General features: G+C 57.2%; 1 protein-coding gene across 2 annotated transcripts; it reads left to right on the plus strand.

Annotated features, from left to right (window-relative positions):
• Positions 1–73: 73 nt before the first annotated feature.
• On the plus strand, positions 74–14,326 carry BSG (basigin (Ok blood group)). Of its 2 annotated transcripts, XM_083879964.1 has the most exons (9): positions 74–116; positions 6,732–7,079; positions 8,607–8,763; positions 9,982–10,070; positions 10,527–10,654; positions 10,803–11,076; positions 12,920–12,944; positions 13,273–13,342; positions 13,521–14,326. In XM_083879964.1, exons 1-8 carry the CDS (start codon positions 89–91, stop codon positions 13,328–13,330), a joined length of 1,107 nt encoding a protein of 368 aa, XP_083736090.1. In that variant the 5' UTR covers positions 74–88; the 3' UTR covers positions 13,331–13,342; positions 13,521–14,326. The 2 variants fall into 2 exon arrangements, with proteins under 2 accessions (XP_083736090.1, XP_083736091.1); XM_083879965.1 differs by lacking the exons at positions 74–116; positions 6,732–7,079 and adding an exon at positions 2,631–2,755.
• Positions 14,327–15,005: the final 679 nt, after the last annotated feature.

Consider the following 15,005-nt stretch of genomic DNA (forward strand, 5'->3'; position numbering starts at 1 on the left):
CACAAAGCCACAGAAACTGAGGTGCTGGTGGCTTTGCCTGGCTGAGGAGTGACAACAAGGCCTGGTGTTGGCTGCCTCTCATTTGAGGATGTTCAGCTTCTCTTCAGCCCTATGGGGTAGGAGTATTTGGGGGGCTTGTGGGGGTGGTGAGTGCTTGCTTTGGTGGGGGGGGCAGCATGTGGGTGCTGTCTTGGCTTTCAACACCTTTTGGGGTTCACCCCGCAGCCATCTGGGCTGCCCCCACAGGACCTTTCTGCTTTTCCTGCCTGTAATGCTGGAGCTTGTCTAGCAGCCACCAGCACTGAGTGATGGGGATGATCTGTTTGTGGTTTTTAATTAGCTGGGAGGGACAGGGTCATGCTGAGTATTTCTGCTTCTGGTATTTTTTGGACACTATTTAATAAAGTTCTTCCAGGGAAGGGTTGTGATGGATTGGTGAGGTTCTGCCTGGTCTGTGCCCAGGCTGCAAGGGATTTGTGTTAGACATGGACTGGCATGGAGCGGTGGGTGGATGGGCTGGCTGCTCTCCTGGGGCTGCAGGGCAGCTGTGGGTCTCACAGTAACCCTCTTTCCACCTGCAGAGTGGGCAGGAGGGTCTGAGCATGGTTGCCTCTGGTCTGGAGAGCATCTCTGCCCTTCCTGGGCAACATTCAGTGCCTCTTGCCCTGGAGCTGTCGCCAACATTCTGCCTGGGCCAAACCCTCCAGTGCAGCAAAGGGAAGGTGTTTGCCTTCTCCCTCCTCTGCAGGCAGCAGACCTGCCTGGGCAGTGCCTGGCCGTGCTCAGTGGTACCTGACGGGCGCCCCGTGGGTGCCCAGGGCCCTTGCAGCTGCTCTGATCGTATTTGGGGTGTGCCCTGAGCCCGCAGACCGGGACCGGCTGGGACATGCGAGCTCGGGAGGCTGCGGGGAGAGGGAGCTCCCAGCCCCGGGCGCTGCCGGCGCCTCCTCGGGTTGGGATGGATGGGGTGAGCAGCCCCGGAGCCAGGGCAGGGACCAGCCCTGGCAAAGCGCCCGCCTGGGGCTCCTGCTCCTGCTGAACAAAGCTCGTCAGAGGGGTAATGAGCAAAACTTCCCTCGGCTGGAGTCGTGCAAATGGGATCAGGGCTTGAGTGACACCTGCGACTGCACGCGGCGAGGGCATGTGCTTTATTGCCTTAGGAAATGAGGCTAAAAGGTGAATAGGATTATTGTCGCTTTATTCAGGCCTGGCAAACGGCTTCCAAGGTCACCCGGGCGGGATGGAGCAGCAGCCCCGGCTGCTTGTTCACAGCCACCCCCATCTTTCCTTTCCTTTCCTTTCCTGGGGGCTGCTCTGTGCACCCCCATCACCATGGCCATGCCCATGTGCCCTCTGCCTTTGCTGCTCTTTGTGGCCAGTTCCCTCCCCAGTGCTGGATGCTGGAGGCCACCCGGACAGACCAGGAGCAGCTCCTCGGCCTGCAGGTGCCATGGGCACCATACTCCACCGAATTTCTGCCCTACAGGAGCCACATTTGGAAATTCCCCCAGTGCTGGGGGAGCCGGGCCAGTGGATGAGGGTGGGCGGGACGTGGGGAAGAAATGCTCTGGGATGAGTTGGCAGATCCCCATGGAGAGCGTGGTGGGGTTTGGCGCCTCTGGCCCCATTGTTTTGGCTTTTCCTGCCCCCCTGCCCAGTACCCCCAGCCGTGTGTTCCATGGCTGACTCAGTCAAGAGTTCAGTGCTGGGATGGAGAAGAGTTGGAGTCAAAGCCGCTGTCCTGCAGAGGCCTCTTTGCCCCGGCTGCCGTGTTGGTTATTGCCTGCCCAGCCCCTCGGGGTTATCAGGCAGTCCCAGCTGGGGCTGGGAGCCCAGCACGGGCTGCACCGTCCGGCTGAGGGCCGGGGCCAAGTCCGTGCCCTGACCACCGTGTGGGCGCGGTGCCAGGCCCGGAGCGGCTGTTGGACAAGGGCCCGGGCCAGGTCCGGTGCGTGGGTCGGTGGTTTGTCCTGGCAGCGGCCCCGGGTGTCCGCAGGACTCATTGTCTGTGCCGGGCTCCCTGCGCTGGGGAAGCGCTGCCCGGTTTCCTTCCCACACATCCCGCTGTGCGGGGGACCCGCAGGCGGCCCCGGCTCACCCCGTGTGGCCCCGGGAGCCTCCGGGAACTTCCGCGTGCCTCCGGCCCTGCCCGGGAACCCGCCTGCCCGAGCACCTGCCGGTTCCCCCGTGACTGTGCCCACGCTGCGCCCCGAGCAGCCACATGGCTTGGGGGGCGTGTGGGCCTCGGTGCTCCCCGGTCCGTGCGTGCCCCGGCTCGGCAGGGCCGAACACGTGCAGACCTGTTTGCCGCCCCCCCTCCCCCCTCGGTCTCTCTGCGGTCTCGAACCCGCCGGGGGCAGCGGCGGCACCGGGGCCTCCCCGGGACCCTCAGCCCCGCCCACAACGCGCGCCCCCATTGGCTGCCCCGGACGGTGGGCGTGGCCTCGGCGGGACCGGCCCGAACCGGCTCTGCCCCGGGGCCAAGAGAGATGAGAAGGATCTTCTCTCTGATTGGCTGTACCGGGGTGAGTGGGCGGGGCCTGAGGGGCGCAGCGCCGCGCGATTGGCCGGCCGGAGGCGCGAGGGGGCGGTTCCCGCTCTGGCACCACCTCCCCCCGGTGCCCCCGGTCGCGGTTATAGCGCGCGCGCGGCGCGGCGGGGGCGCGTGCGGAGATGGCGGCGGGCGCGGCGGGAACGCGCGCGGTCCTGGCGCTGCTCGTCCTGTGCTCGATGGCCGCCGGCGCCGCGGGGACAAGTACGGACCGGGCCGGGGCGGGCCGGGATGGCTCCGGGCCGGGGGGGCTCCATTCGGGCGGCCCGGGTTGGCGGGGCGTTCGCGGGGCCCACTGGGGGGCTCCGTGGGGGGCTGGACGGAGGGATGTCCTGCGGGGGCTCCGAGGGGCCTTGGCGGGATCCCGGCCCCGCGGGTGGGCTCCGGGCCGGGTCCGGCAGCGGCGGGCGCGGGGGGAGGAGCGGCGGTGCGGGCGCCTGCGGCGGGGCACGTCCGCGGCGGGCGGGGCCGGGCCGGGGGAACGGAGGCGCCCTGGGGCTCTCGGGGCATGGCCGGGCCGGGCCGGGCTCCGCTCTGCCCTCGGGCAGTCCCGGGGCTCGGGCGGAGGATGCCCCGGCGCGCCCGCTCATCCCTTTACCGGAGCCCGGCGGTGCCTTCAGCCGCGCGGGGCTGTTTTCTCCTTAGGAAAACCGAGGAGTTTGTTCCCCGCAGCCGCTTCTCAGGTTTCTGCGGCTGCGGAGCAGCAGCGGGTCCCTGAGCTTTAAACCCTAAAGATGTTGGGGATAATCCCCGGGGCGGGAGCGGCACCGGCACCCCCGGGATGGCGCTGGGAGCTCTTCCTGCAGGGCTGGGCGGGCTCTGCCCTCTCCTGGGGCTCTGCCCTCTCCTGGTGCTCTGACCCCGGGCTGGGTTCTGCCTCGGGCTCCGGCCCCACCTTTCATCTGCTCAGGTTCTGGAGGGCTCAGGTTCTGATGGCAAACCCGGCCCCGTTCTCCCCGCAGGATCCGCAGCCTCTGTGTCGGCCCTCGAGCCCGAGGTGCAGGCTGAAGAGGCTCGGTTTGGTCGCCGGTGGCAAGCGGCTGGTCCTGGCTGTTTGCTGTTTTGAATATCGAGCGATCTGTAGCCTGTTTGGCGCTTAGTTCAGCGTAGTAAAACCAAACCCTGAGAGCGAAGGCGAAAGAGTGGGAGGATCCTGGAAAACCCAAGTGTGTGTGCTCCAATAGTTTCTTTCTACAGAATTGCATTTTAGTTCCGCAGGGCAGAGCCTCCGTCTGAACCTCACACTCATCACCTGCAGCTGCCCAGGTTGGCTGTGAACTGCTCCCTCTGTGCCCCTGGGGCTCTCTGCCAGCACCCTGCACCCCTGGGATGTGGAGGAGGCAGTTCCTATCCCGGGTCTGAGAAGCCCTGAGCTGGCCCATCAGTTGTGTAATGCCCCTGTCCTGCCTGGCCATGCCTGGGCTTGGTGTGGAGCTGTGCCCGTGCCTTGCGGGAGCAGAGTGGGGCCTGAGAAATGGGGTTTGGCCTCTCACCAGTGTTTAGGTTTGGCTTTATGGGGCAAAAACTGGGTAGCAGTTCACCCTCCATCCCTGGAGCAGAGGTCGGTGTGTGCCTGGACTCTGTGCCCTCGTGGGGAGGGACTCTGAGTTTGACCTGGCTGTGCAAAGCTTAAGGCCAGATTTTATCGCTATTTTAGGTGGCAAAAAGTATTAGATTCTCACCTCTCCCCTTCCCAAACCAAGAAACAAAGATCCCACCAGGCAGGAACGTGTACCCCATGGGACAGCAGGGCTCGACCAGGCTCAGCCACCCTGAGCACGTCCCACTGCTGTTGACACCCCCAGGACTCCTCCCTCTGTGGGGGGGGAGAGGTTGTTTTTAGTTTGAAGGTGACTCTGGAGAACGTTATCTGGTCTCTCTGCCTTCCCCGCTGTCCCGCTGGCTCAGATACCACACTGTGCCCGGGGAGGCATCTGCCTCAGCCCTGTGAGGAGCCTCTGGGTTTTGGGACCTGAGCCCCACTCACAGCCCGTCACCCTCTGGAAAATGTGGCAGCAGCCCTGATCGATCCCAATGTGCTGGTGCTGGCCCTGCTCCCGTGCCTCGGGCTCGACAGGCGCCTTCCCCAGCCCAGAGAGCCCAGGGTTGGGATTTCCTGCTCTCAGCTTTCTGCTGGGGACAGGGAGGACATTAATCCCACGGGAATTCAAATGGTACTCGCTGCTGCTGCTGCTTGCTGGAGCCTTTTAACCTGTTTAAACTGCACGAGGTACCCTCTAACTCTGAGCAAATAACCTTGCACAGCTTATTTTGTCAGCGTATGGTAATCACCTTGTAGCTGTAAAACCCTTGATCTTTACCAGCTCCCGCTTTAATTCGGGCTGCAGTTGGAGCAGACGGGCTGGTACAAGTGCTGTGGGCAGTTCCAGGGTTTGTCAGGGGTTGGAAGTGTTTGATCACAGGTTTGTGGTGTGGAAAAACCTCTTCTGGCACGCAGGTTTTGGGAGTGGAACCCAGGTGATACCCCCATCCCATAACACCTCTGGGTACCTCTCCTTGGTTAAAATTAGTGTCTGCATTCTCCTAAGAGTGCCTTGGTCATCCCCCCATGGGGGGTCCTTTATCTTTCACCCATGTTTATTCTTCAAGACTTTCAAAGTTTCAGTAGGAAAACCTAGTTTTTCCTTTGAAAAACATGGAATTAATTTCTTTATGAGTCAAGCTTAGCTTACAGGATAACTTGTGTCTTTCTTGAGTTTGAGCAAACTTGGGTTTGTGGCACTGATTTGATCCTACTCTCACAACAAGCAGCCTTAGGATTTCATGTTAAAACATCTTCAGGCTTTCAAAATCCCCTAAAGACTTCTCCTAAGCCCACTTCCTCTGTGCCTGTACATCATGGTGCATCCATGGAGGGTTGTGTATGATCACAAAGTGCTTTTAACTGAGCAGATTAATTCCTGGAAGGTTCTTGGGGTGCGAGCTGCCTGTTAGTACAGGAAGGATGTGCCTCAAGCTCAGCTCCTTCTTCTGAAACCTGGCTGGGGCTGAGTCACGTAGTGACTTCAGCCAGTGCCTGATGGTTTTTCCCGAAGTGGAGCTGCTGAGCCTCCCTTCCTGCCTGCCCTGGGAAGGGCTCCTGGGGCTGTGGCCGCTGCCCAGTGCCTGCCCTGGAGCCCAAGGGCATTTGGCAGCTCCGCTTCCTGCAGCGCACGGACCGACCTTTGGACTGCCTGATTCCAGCACTGAACCCTCCAGCCTCTGCCTGCAAGGGCAGAGTGAAAAATACCCAAATTCCAGCCTGCAGCTGCTGCCTGTGCCTCTGGCCTGTTTGTTTCCAGTTCAGCTCTGCAGGCTGGTCTTGCCCAAGATGAAAAGCCAGATTTCACTGTTTGTATGACAACAAATTTACACGTTTCCTTGCCTGGCTCATGATACCTTGCAAGACTTTCCTTCTCCCCCAAAAAAGTTCTTACCTCGGGGTTGTGCTCAGGAGTTCCTGCTGGGCACTTTGAGGGGCTGAGGGATGGAACAAGGGTGTGGGCAGGCCAGGGGCCAGTGCATGTGGCTGTGCCATGGCACAGTGAGGGGGGGCCTGGGCCCCAGCCAGCTCTGAATTACAGCCAGGCAGCCTGGGGCTGTGCACTGAGGGGGAACAGACACGTTCCTCCTGGGGCCACAGGGGTACAGTGAAGCCCTTTTCCTATTGCAGTTGTCTTAATCAAAGTGGCTGGGAGGTGGCTCAGTCAGGGTCCCGCTGCCTCACTGTCCCCTGCCTTCCATGGTGATGTGACCCCTGCAGCACCTTGCTAGAGCACAGGCTGGGGAATGTGGAGGCTGCATAAGCCATTGAAACACAAATGTAGGGTTTTCATCCTGAGCTGCAAGCACTGGGGGCCAGACAGGGCCTTGGGCTGTCCCTCACAGCAGGTGGTTGATGCCTGGGGCATCCAGTTTGGATGGTGGCACACACTGAGTCACGTAGGTTGGTTTTGCAGCAGGTTGGTTTTGCAGCGGAGCCGCAGGAGATAAAAAATGCAAGCGAGCAGCCCTGTCTGAGCCAGGCAGAGTTTAGAGTGTGGAGAGGAGGGAGGGAAGAGTGTGCTGATCAGGAGACAGTGTGCAGCCTCTTCTCAGTTGCCGAGAGTTACTTTTTGCTTGTGAAGGTGAATTCTTGCTTTGCACTAACACTTTGCACTAATACCTCTTCAACTCATAGCTGGTTTTATAAAGTCACCGCTGTCTCAAAAGAGACTGACTCAGGACAGCGTGGAGTTGTACTGCGAGGCGATTGGCAATCCCATCCCTGAGATCCAGTGGTGGTTTGAGGGCAACGACCCCAATGAGACCTATGCTCAGCTCTGGGATGGCGCACGGCAGGACCGTGTCAAAATCAACGCCACCTACAACCTGCACTCTACCAGCACCATCTCCATTGCCAACCTCACGGGCGACGACTCGGGCATGTACGAGTGCCGGGCCAGCAACGACCCCGACCGCAACCACTTGTCGAAGAGCCCCAAAGTCAAGTGGATCCGTTCCCAGGCGAACGTTTTTGTCATCGAACGTGAGTGGCCACACCGAGGCCTTGGCACTTGCTCGGACACCGGTGTCTTTGAGTCTCCTGCCATGCTCACCCCTGCACCTGTGTCCTGTGGCTCCCAAAAGCTCCCCCCACCTTCCCACCCCAGCTGTAGAACTGAGAGACTCCCACCCTCTGTCGATCTCCCCACCACCTGTGACTTGACCCGGAATATGGCCCTGCTCAAAAAGGGTTGTGGCTTCCCAACCAATTCGCCCTCCGGCAAATCCCGCGCCTTTTCCGGAGCCAAAGAACCTGGAACCTTCCGCTTATTCCCGAGAGCCTCCGAGCCCTGGTGCTGGCTGCAGAATTGAGCCTTGATTCTGTGGTCGACTCTGCCCTAACCACCACTGACCAGCGGCCCTTCCCTGCGGCTCGTACAGCTCCCACTCCTTCCAGCAGCCCTGCTTTGAGCTCGCTTCCGTGCTGGTGACCCAGACTGTTGGGGGAAAAAACAAAATCTTGCTTTTGAGGTCTGAGATTGCAACCGTTTTTGAAATGGCCGTGTCTGTGTGACACTTGAGTGTGATGTTGTTGCTTGTCCTGTGGACGTGGCCGGGTTCCCTCTCGCAGAGCGGGCAGGCGAACGCCGGGGCGCCCAGGCTGCTTCCACTGATAGAAACCTTGGGAGGGAGATTAAAGCCCTGCTAAGGTCTCCCCATGAGTGCTGGAGTTAGGAGAGTTGCCTTTTTCAGCAGAAATGTGCTGTGGTGTACAGAACTCCAGCAGAACCCTTCTTCCAGTGGAGTTTGGATAGGAGGAAAAGCAAAAGGACCCTGGGTCCTTCTGAGGGATGGAGATGGGATGGGAGGGTAGGGACCACAGTGGGGCTGTGCAGTGGTGCTGCTGATGGCAGCTGCCTTCTCAGACAGCCTCCTACAAGTAGAAAGGCCTGAGTCATCTTAGGTTGCATAATTTACTGCTGCCTGGCACATCGAGGTCCAGGACCTCTCAGAGTCACAGCTCTGTGTTCTCCCTGGAGTTGTTCTAACTGAACCCTTTGGGCTGCCTCAGGTGACGCACGTATTGCTGCCACATGATCTTGTCTGTTCCCCATCACCACAGAGGGTCCTGCCTGCCCTCTGTGCTACCTGGAGGTGTCTGAAGCTGCTCAGGTGTTGGGAGGTGTTGACACATGAGCGCTGTGGTGGCTCACAGCAGCAGAGAGCCGTGCTCTGCCCTTCAGAGTGACCTTTTCCATTGCTTATTGAGCACTGGGCTCTGCTGGGGCTGCACCCGTGGTAGGGACAGCGGAGATTTGAGTGATGCAGGACACAGCAGCCATCCTGCTTGTGGGGGGAACAGCTGCAGGGCCAGCATGGCCACCCCAGGTCCACTCAGGCCTGGTCACCTGGTGCTGGCACGGTCAGGTCTGGTAGGGAACTGTGTGAAGGTAAGTGGAAGCTGGGAATAAAGACAAGGAACTGTGGGGTTTGTGTTGCAGGTTCTTGGGCGCCACGTCAGCTCTGCCATACCCCAGGTTAACTTGAATCCAATTCTTTATGAATGCAGGTCCAGAAATTACTGCTCAGGTCGCTGAGAGTTCTGGCAAGCTGATCCTCAGCTGTAACATCTCTGCACCACACCTCAGCATCACGGGCCACCAGTGGATTCACAAGGACAAGGTCCTGGAGGAGGACAAGAAAACAGATACTTTCACCACCTACGAGTGAGTATCAGGGCAAGGTCAGAACCTGAGCACGGGCAGGTTTTGTTCCCAGAAAGCAGCTGGTGTTTGTTGTCAGCTGGAACCAGGGCTGAGTTCTTGCAGCCCTGCTGATGGGGTGGGGCTTTGGGACTGTGGAGCATAAGATTAGTTTAACAAGAGTTTTGGTAAGGCCCAACATTCTACTTTGTGGGGAGGAAGAGAGCAAGAAGGAGGAGGAAGGGGCAGTTTTGTGCCACAAATATCCTCTTAGAAAGAGATTTCCTGATTTTAAGCAGGTGTTCAGCTGGACTCTGGTTATTCAGTGTTCCAGAGCTTTGCAGGAACCCTGCTCTGGGCAGGCCACCAGCTCCCTGTGCATGGAGTGAGAGGCTCCAGTGCATGTTGTCTCTCCTTGGGGCTTTATGTCCCTTCCCAGAATCCAGCCATTCTCCCAGGAGGAGCTGGGGAGCTGTGGTGGGCCATGGACCATGCTGGGTCAATACCAGCCTTATTGTGGCAGTGCAGTGAGCTTTCCTTTCTGATTACAGTCAGGCCTGGCTGGCTCTGACCCAGCAGCTGTGGAGGCATCATGTCCCTTTGTATGGCAGTGCCGACGTGCCTGTCTCCCCATAGCAACAGGGAGCTGAACAAGGATTAAAGTATTTATAACCCAGCCTCCCTCGCGTGACCTCAATTCCTCAGCTGAGTGGTTTTTGGAAGTGGGAAGCGCCGTGCACGGCAGAACTAACAAACAGCCCCTTGTCCCAGGGCAGCCATGGGACAAACTCTGTGGGCCCCTTCCCTCGAGTGGGTATTACTGAGCAGCAGAATGGGATGTTTGTTGCAGGGCTGCCTAATCCACTAAATCTCATTGCAGCAGCTTTACAGGAAGGAGAATGCGAGAGTTTTTCTCAATGTGGGGATCAATCCGGAGCAGCCTGGCCTGGGTGATCTTTGCCACTGCTTTGCCTTGTGTTTCATTGAGCTGGAACAGTGATCATGACTTGACAGACCCGTGTCAGACTTGGTGCACATGAAACCCTCTTCTGCCACCCTCAGTGTGTGAGGAGAGTTGGGTTGCTGTAGGTACACAGTGCAGCATAAATACTCTGCTGAAATGAGGGAAATTTGCTGTGGAGGAGGACACTGATGCTTTTGGGTGTCTAGTTCCCTGAGTCTGGAGGTCAGTGTCTCTGGATAAGTTGTGCTGGGTGCTTACCTGAATCCTGTTTTTGGTAGAATTGATGGGACGAGGGAGGAGCACTCTGGTGTCTACGAGTGTGTCTTCGAAGCCAACCCGCAGATAAGAGGACAAGTGAATATCTCTGGTAATTTCATCTGTTTGCTCCTGGGCTCTGAGGAGGGGTGTGGGGAAGCTGTGACCTCCTGGGTGATTTGCTGGGGTGTCTTTTGAGCTGGTTGAAAAGCTGCTCACAGCCCTCGTGTGGCTGCAGGGCTCTGCTCTCTGAGAGGCAGCGCCGTTATCAGGCCATTGCAGTGTCTGCAGGGCCAGCCCTGAGATCCTGCATTAAACCAGCCTTCTGTGGGCATGTTCCCACAGGAATAATGGATAGAGGGATAATACCTCCTGGACAAATCTGTTTGAGCCTTTCCTGAAGCAGCTTGATGCACTTTCCTCTTTGAAAATGCCAAACTACTGAGAGGAACGGCCTGACTGAGGTTTTGGGGTAGCTGATTTTGGTGATGTGGGCTGCAGGAAGTGCAAATTTATGTGATATCTGTAGTGAGATGTTCATGTTTTTGTTTTCTTTCCCCTTGCCTAGTTGCCCCTCAGGTGACAGCATACAAGAAGTCTGAGCATGGGAATGAGGGGGACACAGGTGTGCTGGTCTGCAAGAATCCCTCTTTCCCTGCTGTCACCACTTGGTCCTGGTCCAAAACTGGTCACGGGGTAAGTGCTGCGGTTTGCTCCTTCTCCCCTGCTGCCCAGTCCTTGTGCCACCAGAATTGTTTCAAAGCTCAGTGCTCCCCAGAAGGGGGATTTCTGTGGCAGGCAGTCAGCACTGCCATGAGATCCCTGTTCCTCCTCTTCCCTCCAGGCCCTGGAGAACGCCTCTGGGCGATACATCATCAAGTCCAGTGGCAACAAGACAGAGCTACGCATCCTTAAACTGGATATTGAGCAGGACACAGGCGACTATTACTGCAATGGCACCAACTCCTTCGGCACCGGGGAAGCCACGGTGAACCTGCGCGTCCGCAGCCGCCTGGCAGCGCTCTGGCCCTTCCTGGGCATCGTGGCAGAAGTCCTTGTTCTTGTCACCATCATCTTCATCTACGAGAAGAGGAGGAAGCCAGATGAGGTTCCTGACGGTAAGAGGCCACCTGGGTTTGGATCTGTCCGGGGAGATGAAATGATCTGCAGCTTGCAGGGTGCAGATGGGCTTGTAGGGAGTTCTGAGGCCCTTTCCTCAGAGGAGGGGTGGTTTGAGAACTCGGGGTGCTTGAGAAATCAGTCTGTACCATGCCACTTCAGCCGTGAAGCTGCCTGTAATTGCACTGTTTGTGACAGTCCTGCAGTGAGATCTGGAGCAAGAGAGGACTCTGTGCAGGTCAGCCTGACCCTTTGTCTCACCCGTTCCTCTGCTCTTTGCTGAAGTGCCTTCCTTGAGTGTCTGCAGGGCTGGGTTTGCTCTGGCAGCTCCCACTTTGGATGAAGTGGTTTGTAAATTAAATATTAGAGATTTTGTGGTGCCGCAAAGACCGGGTTTAGCTTAACTTGTGTTCAGTTCAGGATGTTTTGGGTCATCAGATCCACACATCCTGGATCTCAAAGACCCAGTATTATCTTTAATCTGTTCTGGAAGCACCAGCTCCTCCCTTTCCTTATCGGTGAGGATCTGCATTGTGTCAGCTCAAGGCCTCCTTTATCTGATGCTGTTAACAATGCAGTGTGAATGCTCTGCATCCTTCCTGCCTGGGATCCTGCAGGGCCCCTGGCCCCCTGCGAGGAGCAGGCTCAGGAGAGGTGCAGCAGAGGGGCTAAAGGTCAGATCCCTCCCCTGATTGCTGGGCTTGGAGTTACACTCGAGGCAGTTTCACAAGCAGGTGTTTTGCCCTCTGACACCCCTGGCTGGAAGGCAGGTGCTGTCTTAAAGATGTTGTAGCTGCATCTCCCCGCAAAAACACTGTCTGATCTGCTTTGTGATGGCATCAGTCCAGGTCTGTGGGGTGCTGACCTGTCAGAGCTGTAGCAGATGATTTAACAGACAGGTCAATGTGCTGAAATGTCCTGGTGCTCTTTGGCAAGGGGAGCTCAAGTTCCCAAGTGCTCATGGATGAGGATACAGCATCACACCCCTGCAGTAAACACACATGGCTTTACACTTCCCTGGTATAAAGTGGTTCTTTCTGCCCCAAAGTCTCTGTAGCTTTGCCCCTCCCAAAAGGTGACAGTGAGGCCTGTCTGAGCCAGTTCCCCCCAGTGCTTCCTGTGAACTGGACACTCCTGTCACCTGGGATGGGCTGGGGACAGTCTGGCCTGTCTTTGGGGTGATATCCTTGCTGGTGTTACCTATCCACTCTTCCTTTCTCTGCTGCTGGGTGCCACCTCACATGGTAAGTACAAGGTAGTTCCAGCTGTGTCTGCCTCCGTCCTCTCACCAGCCCTGAACAGATCCTGGTGCCCAGGGCAGCCCCAGTGCCTGGAGCATAGGGCTCAGGGCTGGAGAAAAGATGATGGGGAGCAAAGGAGACAACTGGGAGCCTCCTGTTGGGAGGTGGGAGATCTCAGAGAGCTGGTGAAAGGCTGCAGGGCTTGGCACACGTTGGTAGAGGTGTTTCCTTAGCTGTGCTGCTCAGAACGTGGTGTGCAGTGTTTGTTTTGATAGCACAACGTGTGGGGAGGGAGAAGGGCTTCCTGCTGCTGCTGCTTAAAGTCCTCATTCCTGGAACATCCTGTTTGGCTTCCCCTTTACCTGCTGTGAGTGTGCTGGGATCTGGGAGCCATCCCAAGTCCTGGTGCTGTGGGGGCGAGCACAGGGGATGGATCAGGGCACCCCAGGAGCTCTACCCTCCCCAGATTTAAGTGGTGGTGGAATGGCTGCCTGGAGTGCAGTTCCCACTGCTTTAACGGGAGGCAGAGGTCACTTTGGATGTCTTCTTCCCTGACTGTTTGTTTCTTGTTTTCTCTTTCTGTGCTGTCCTGAATGTGAAGATGATGATGGAGGCTCTGCACCACTGTGAGTACCTTTCCTCTTCCTATTTAGGCAGATTTGAACTGGTAGATCTCATCCAGCCAGGGAATCTGCTCAAAAGATAAAAGCTTTATGCAAAGATAAAAGCTGGCTGGTGTGGGATAATACTCAGTGGGGGGAGATGTCCCCCCCATAGTTTATTTAATGTCCCCACGTGTAAACCACACACACCTGGGGTGGCACTGGTGTCTGACCCTGCTCTGGGATTTGATCTCCTGCACCCTCTGCTTGGACCTGAATTACATTAATGGGCATGGGGTGGGAGGGGGAACTTTCTGCTCTCCCTTTCCTCATACCCCTTCTCCCTTTCCAGGAAGAGCAATGCCACAAACCACAAGGACAAGAACGTCCGCCAGAGAAATGCAAACTAAGAGCAGGGCCAGGTGAGTGCCAGGACAGAGCCTGGAGCAAGAGCTGCAGCATCTCAGTCTGCTCAGGGTCTCTGGGAGAAACCAGAGGCTCTTCTGGCCCAGCATGGGCTCCACCAGCCCCTTCCAGCCCTGTGCAGCTGTACTGGTGCAACAGGGTTTATCTAACTGGCTTTTCTTTCTCTCCTGCCAGGTGATGAGAAGATGGAGAAGTTGTCTGGACAATTTTGTTTTCTTTTAATTTTTTTGTTAAAATAGCACCATGGAATATTCTAGTGCGTCCTTGCGATTCAGTTACTTCACTTTCTAAGGAAACTTAAGTTGTAGAATATAAAATACACCTTTTTTTTTTTTTTTTTTTTTTTAAAGAAGAGTCGTGGGAGGGTTTTTCTACCTGTAAATGTAAATCCTTTGTTCCTGGTAGTCTAGGTCTCTGGCTGTCTCTGTCCTAGATTATTTTATGTTGGTACAGAGTGGGGAGGGGGGGTGGGAGTGCAGCTGTGTCCCACCTGCTTGTGGGGGTGAGGGAGGAGCTGCTTTGGTGGCCGTTGGGAGACAACCTGATCTGACCAGAGGGTTCAGGAAGGGGTTCTGTGTCTTTCCCACTGCGTCACCAGGAGCAAGGCTGCACCTTTCCCTGGCAAAGGGCTCGTTCCTGGCATGTCCCTGTCTGGCAGATTCCCAGTTGGCTCCCGCTGAGCTGTTCTTGGTTACTCTGAAACAGGCAGCCAGGATGCTGGATAAATGATTGCTGTAACTTATTCCATGGGTTGTTCATGTCTCTGCAGTGGGGAGGGGCAGGGTGAGCCGGGGCTGGGGGTGGTTTTAAGGTTTAACAGCGTGTGCTTGTGCTTGAGCCATGGCAGTGTGTGCGTGACGTGGGGGCCTGTGAGCAGACAAGTGCTCAGGGGAGTCTAACACCTTTACTGCTGGGTAGCATTGACCTGTTCCATCTGTTAACACTTCACAAATAAAGATGATTCCTCTCTCTTTTTTCCACCTCTGGACTCTGGTCTCTTCCCTCCGGGCCGCCTGACCCTCTGGCTCCAGAACACGATGCTGTGTCTGGGTTTGGTGCCAGCTCTGGCTGCCCTCTAATTGCTGAGGAGATTCAGCTCGACGGGTGTAAAAGCCTTCAGGGAGAGGGAGGGAGGGGTGTTCCCTGCTCTGCAGAGCCTGCAGGAGCCTGGGGCCCCAGGGCACACTTGCCTGTTTGGGAGAGTCTCCCCCTGCCCTGCTCCAGAGTTTCTCAGGTCTTGTGCCTGTGGGGTCAAGGATCAGCCCCAGCCTTGAGGAGCCCTCACAGACCCTGCTCTTCCTGTGTCTCACACTTCTCTGAGCAGGTTTTCTGGGTTGGTTTGTTTTCTTCCTGCTCTTTAGCATTAGAGCAAAGGTGTGAGACATTTGTGCACAGAGCACTGGGGCCAGGACATGATCTGGTGCGGAGTCCCTTCTCTGCTGGCAGGGGCCTCTGCCAGCATTCCTGCCCCTGGAGGGAGGCAGCAGAGCCCATGGGCTGAAGAGAAGCCTCCCTGTGCTCCCAGCTGGCCTAAGGTGCCCCTGCCTGCTTCAGTCTGGGCGCATGACTGAACCTTGCCCTGCCTGGGATGGGACAAAGGGGGAGTGTGGCTGTGGTGGCCACCCTGTGCCCAGAGAGGTGGTGGCAGGTCTGGGGGCA

This window comes from Zosterops lateralis, assembly GCF_965231275.1.
Source record: "Zosterops lateralis genome assembly, chromosome: 29".
Lineage (NCBI taxonomy): Eukaryota > Metazoa > Chordata > Aves > Passeriformes > Zosteropidae > Zosterops > Zosterops lateralis.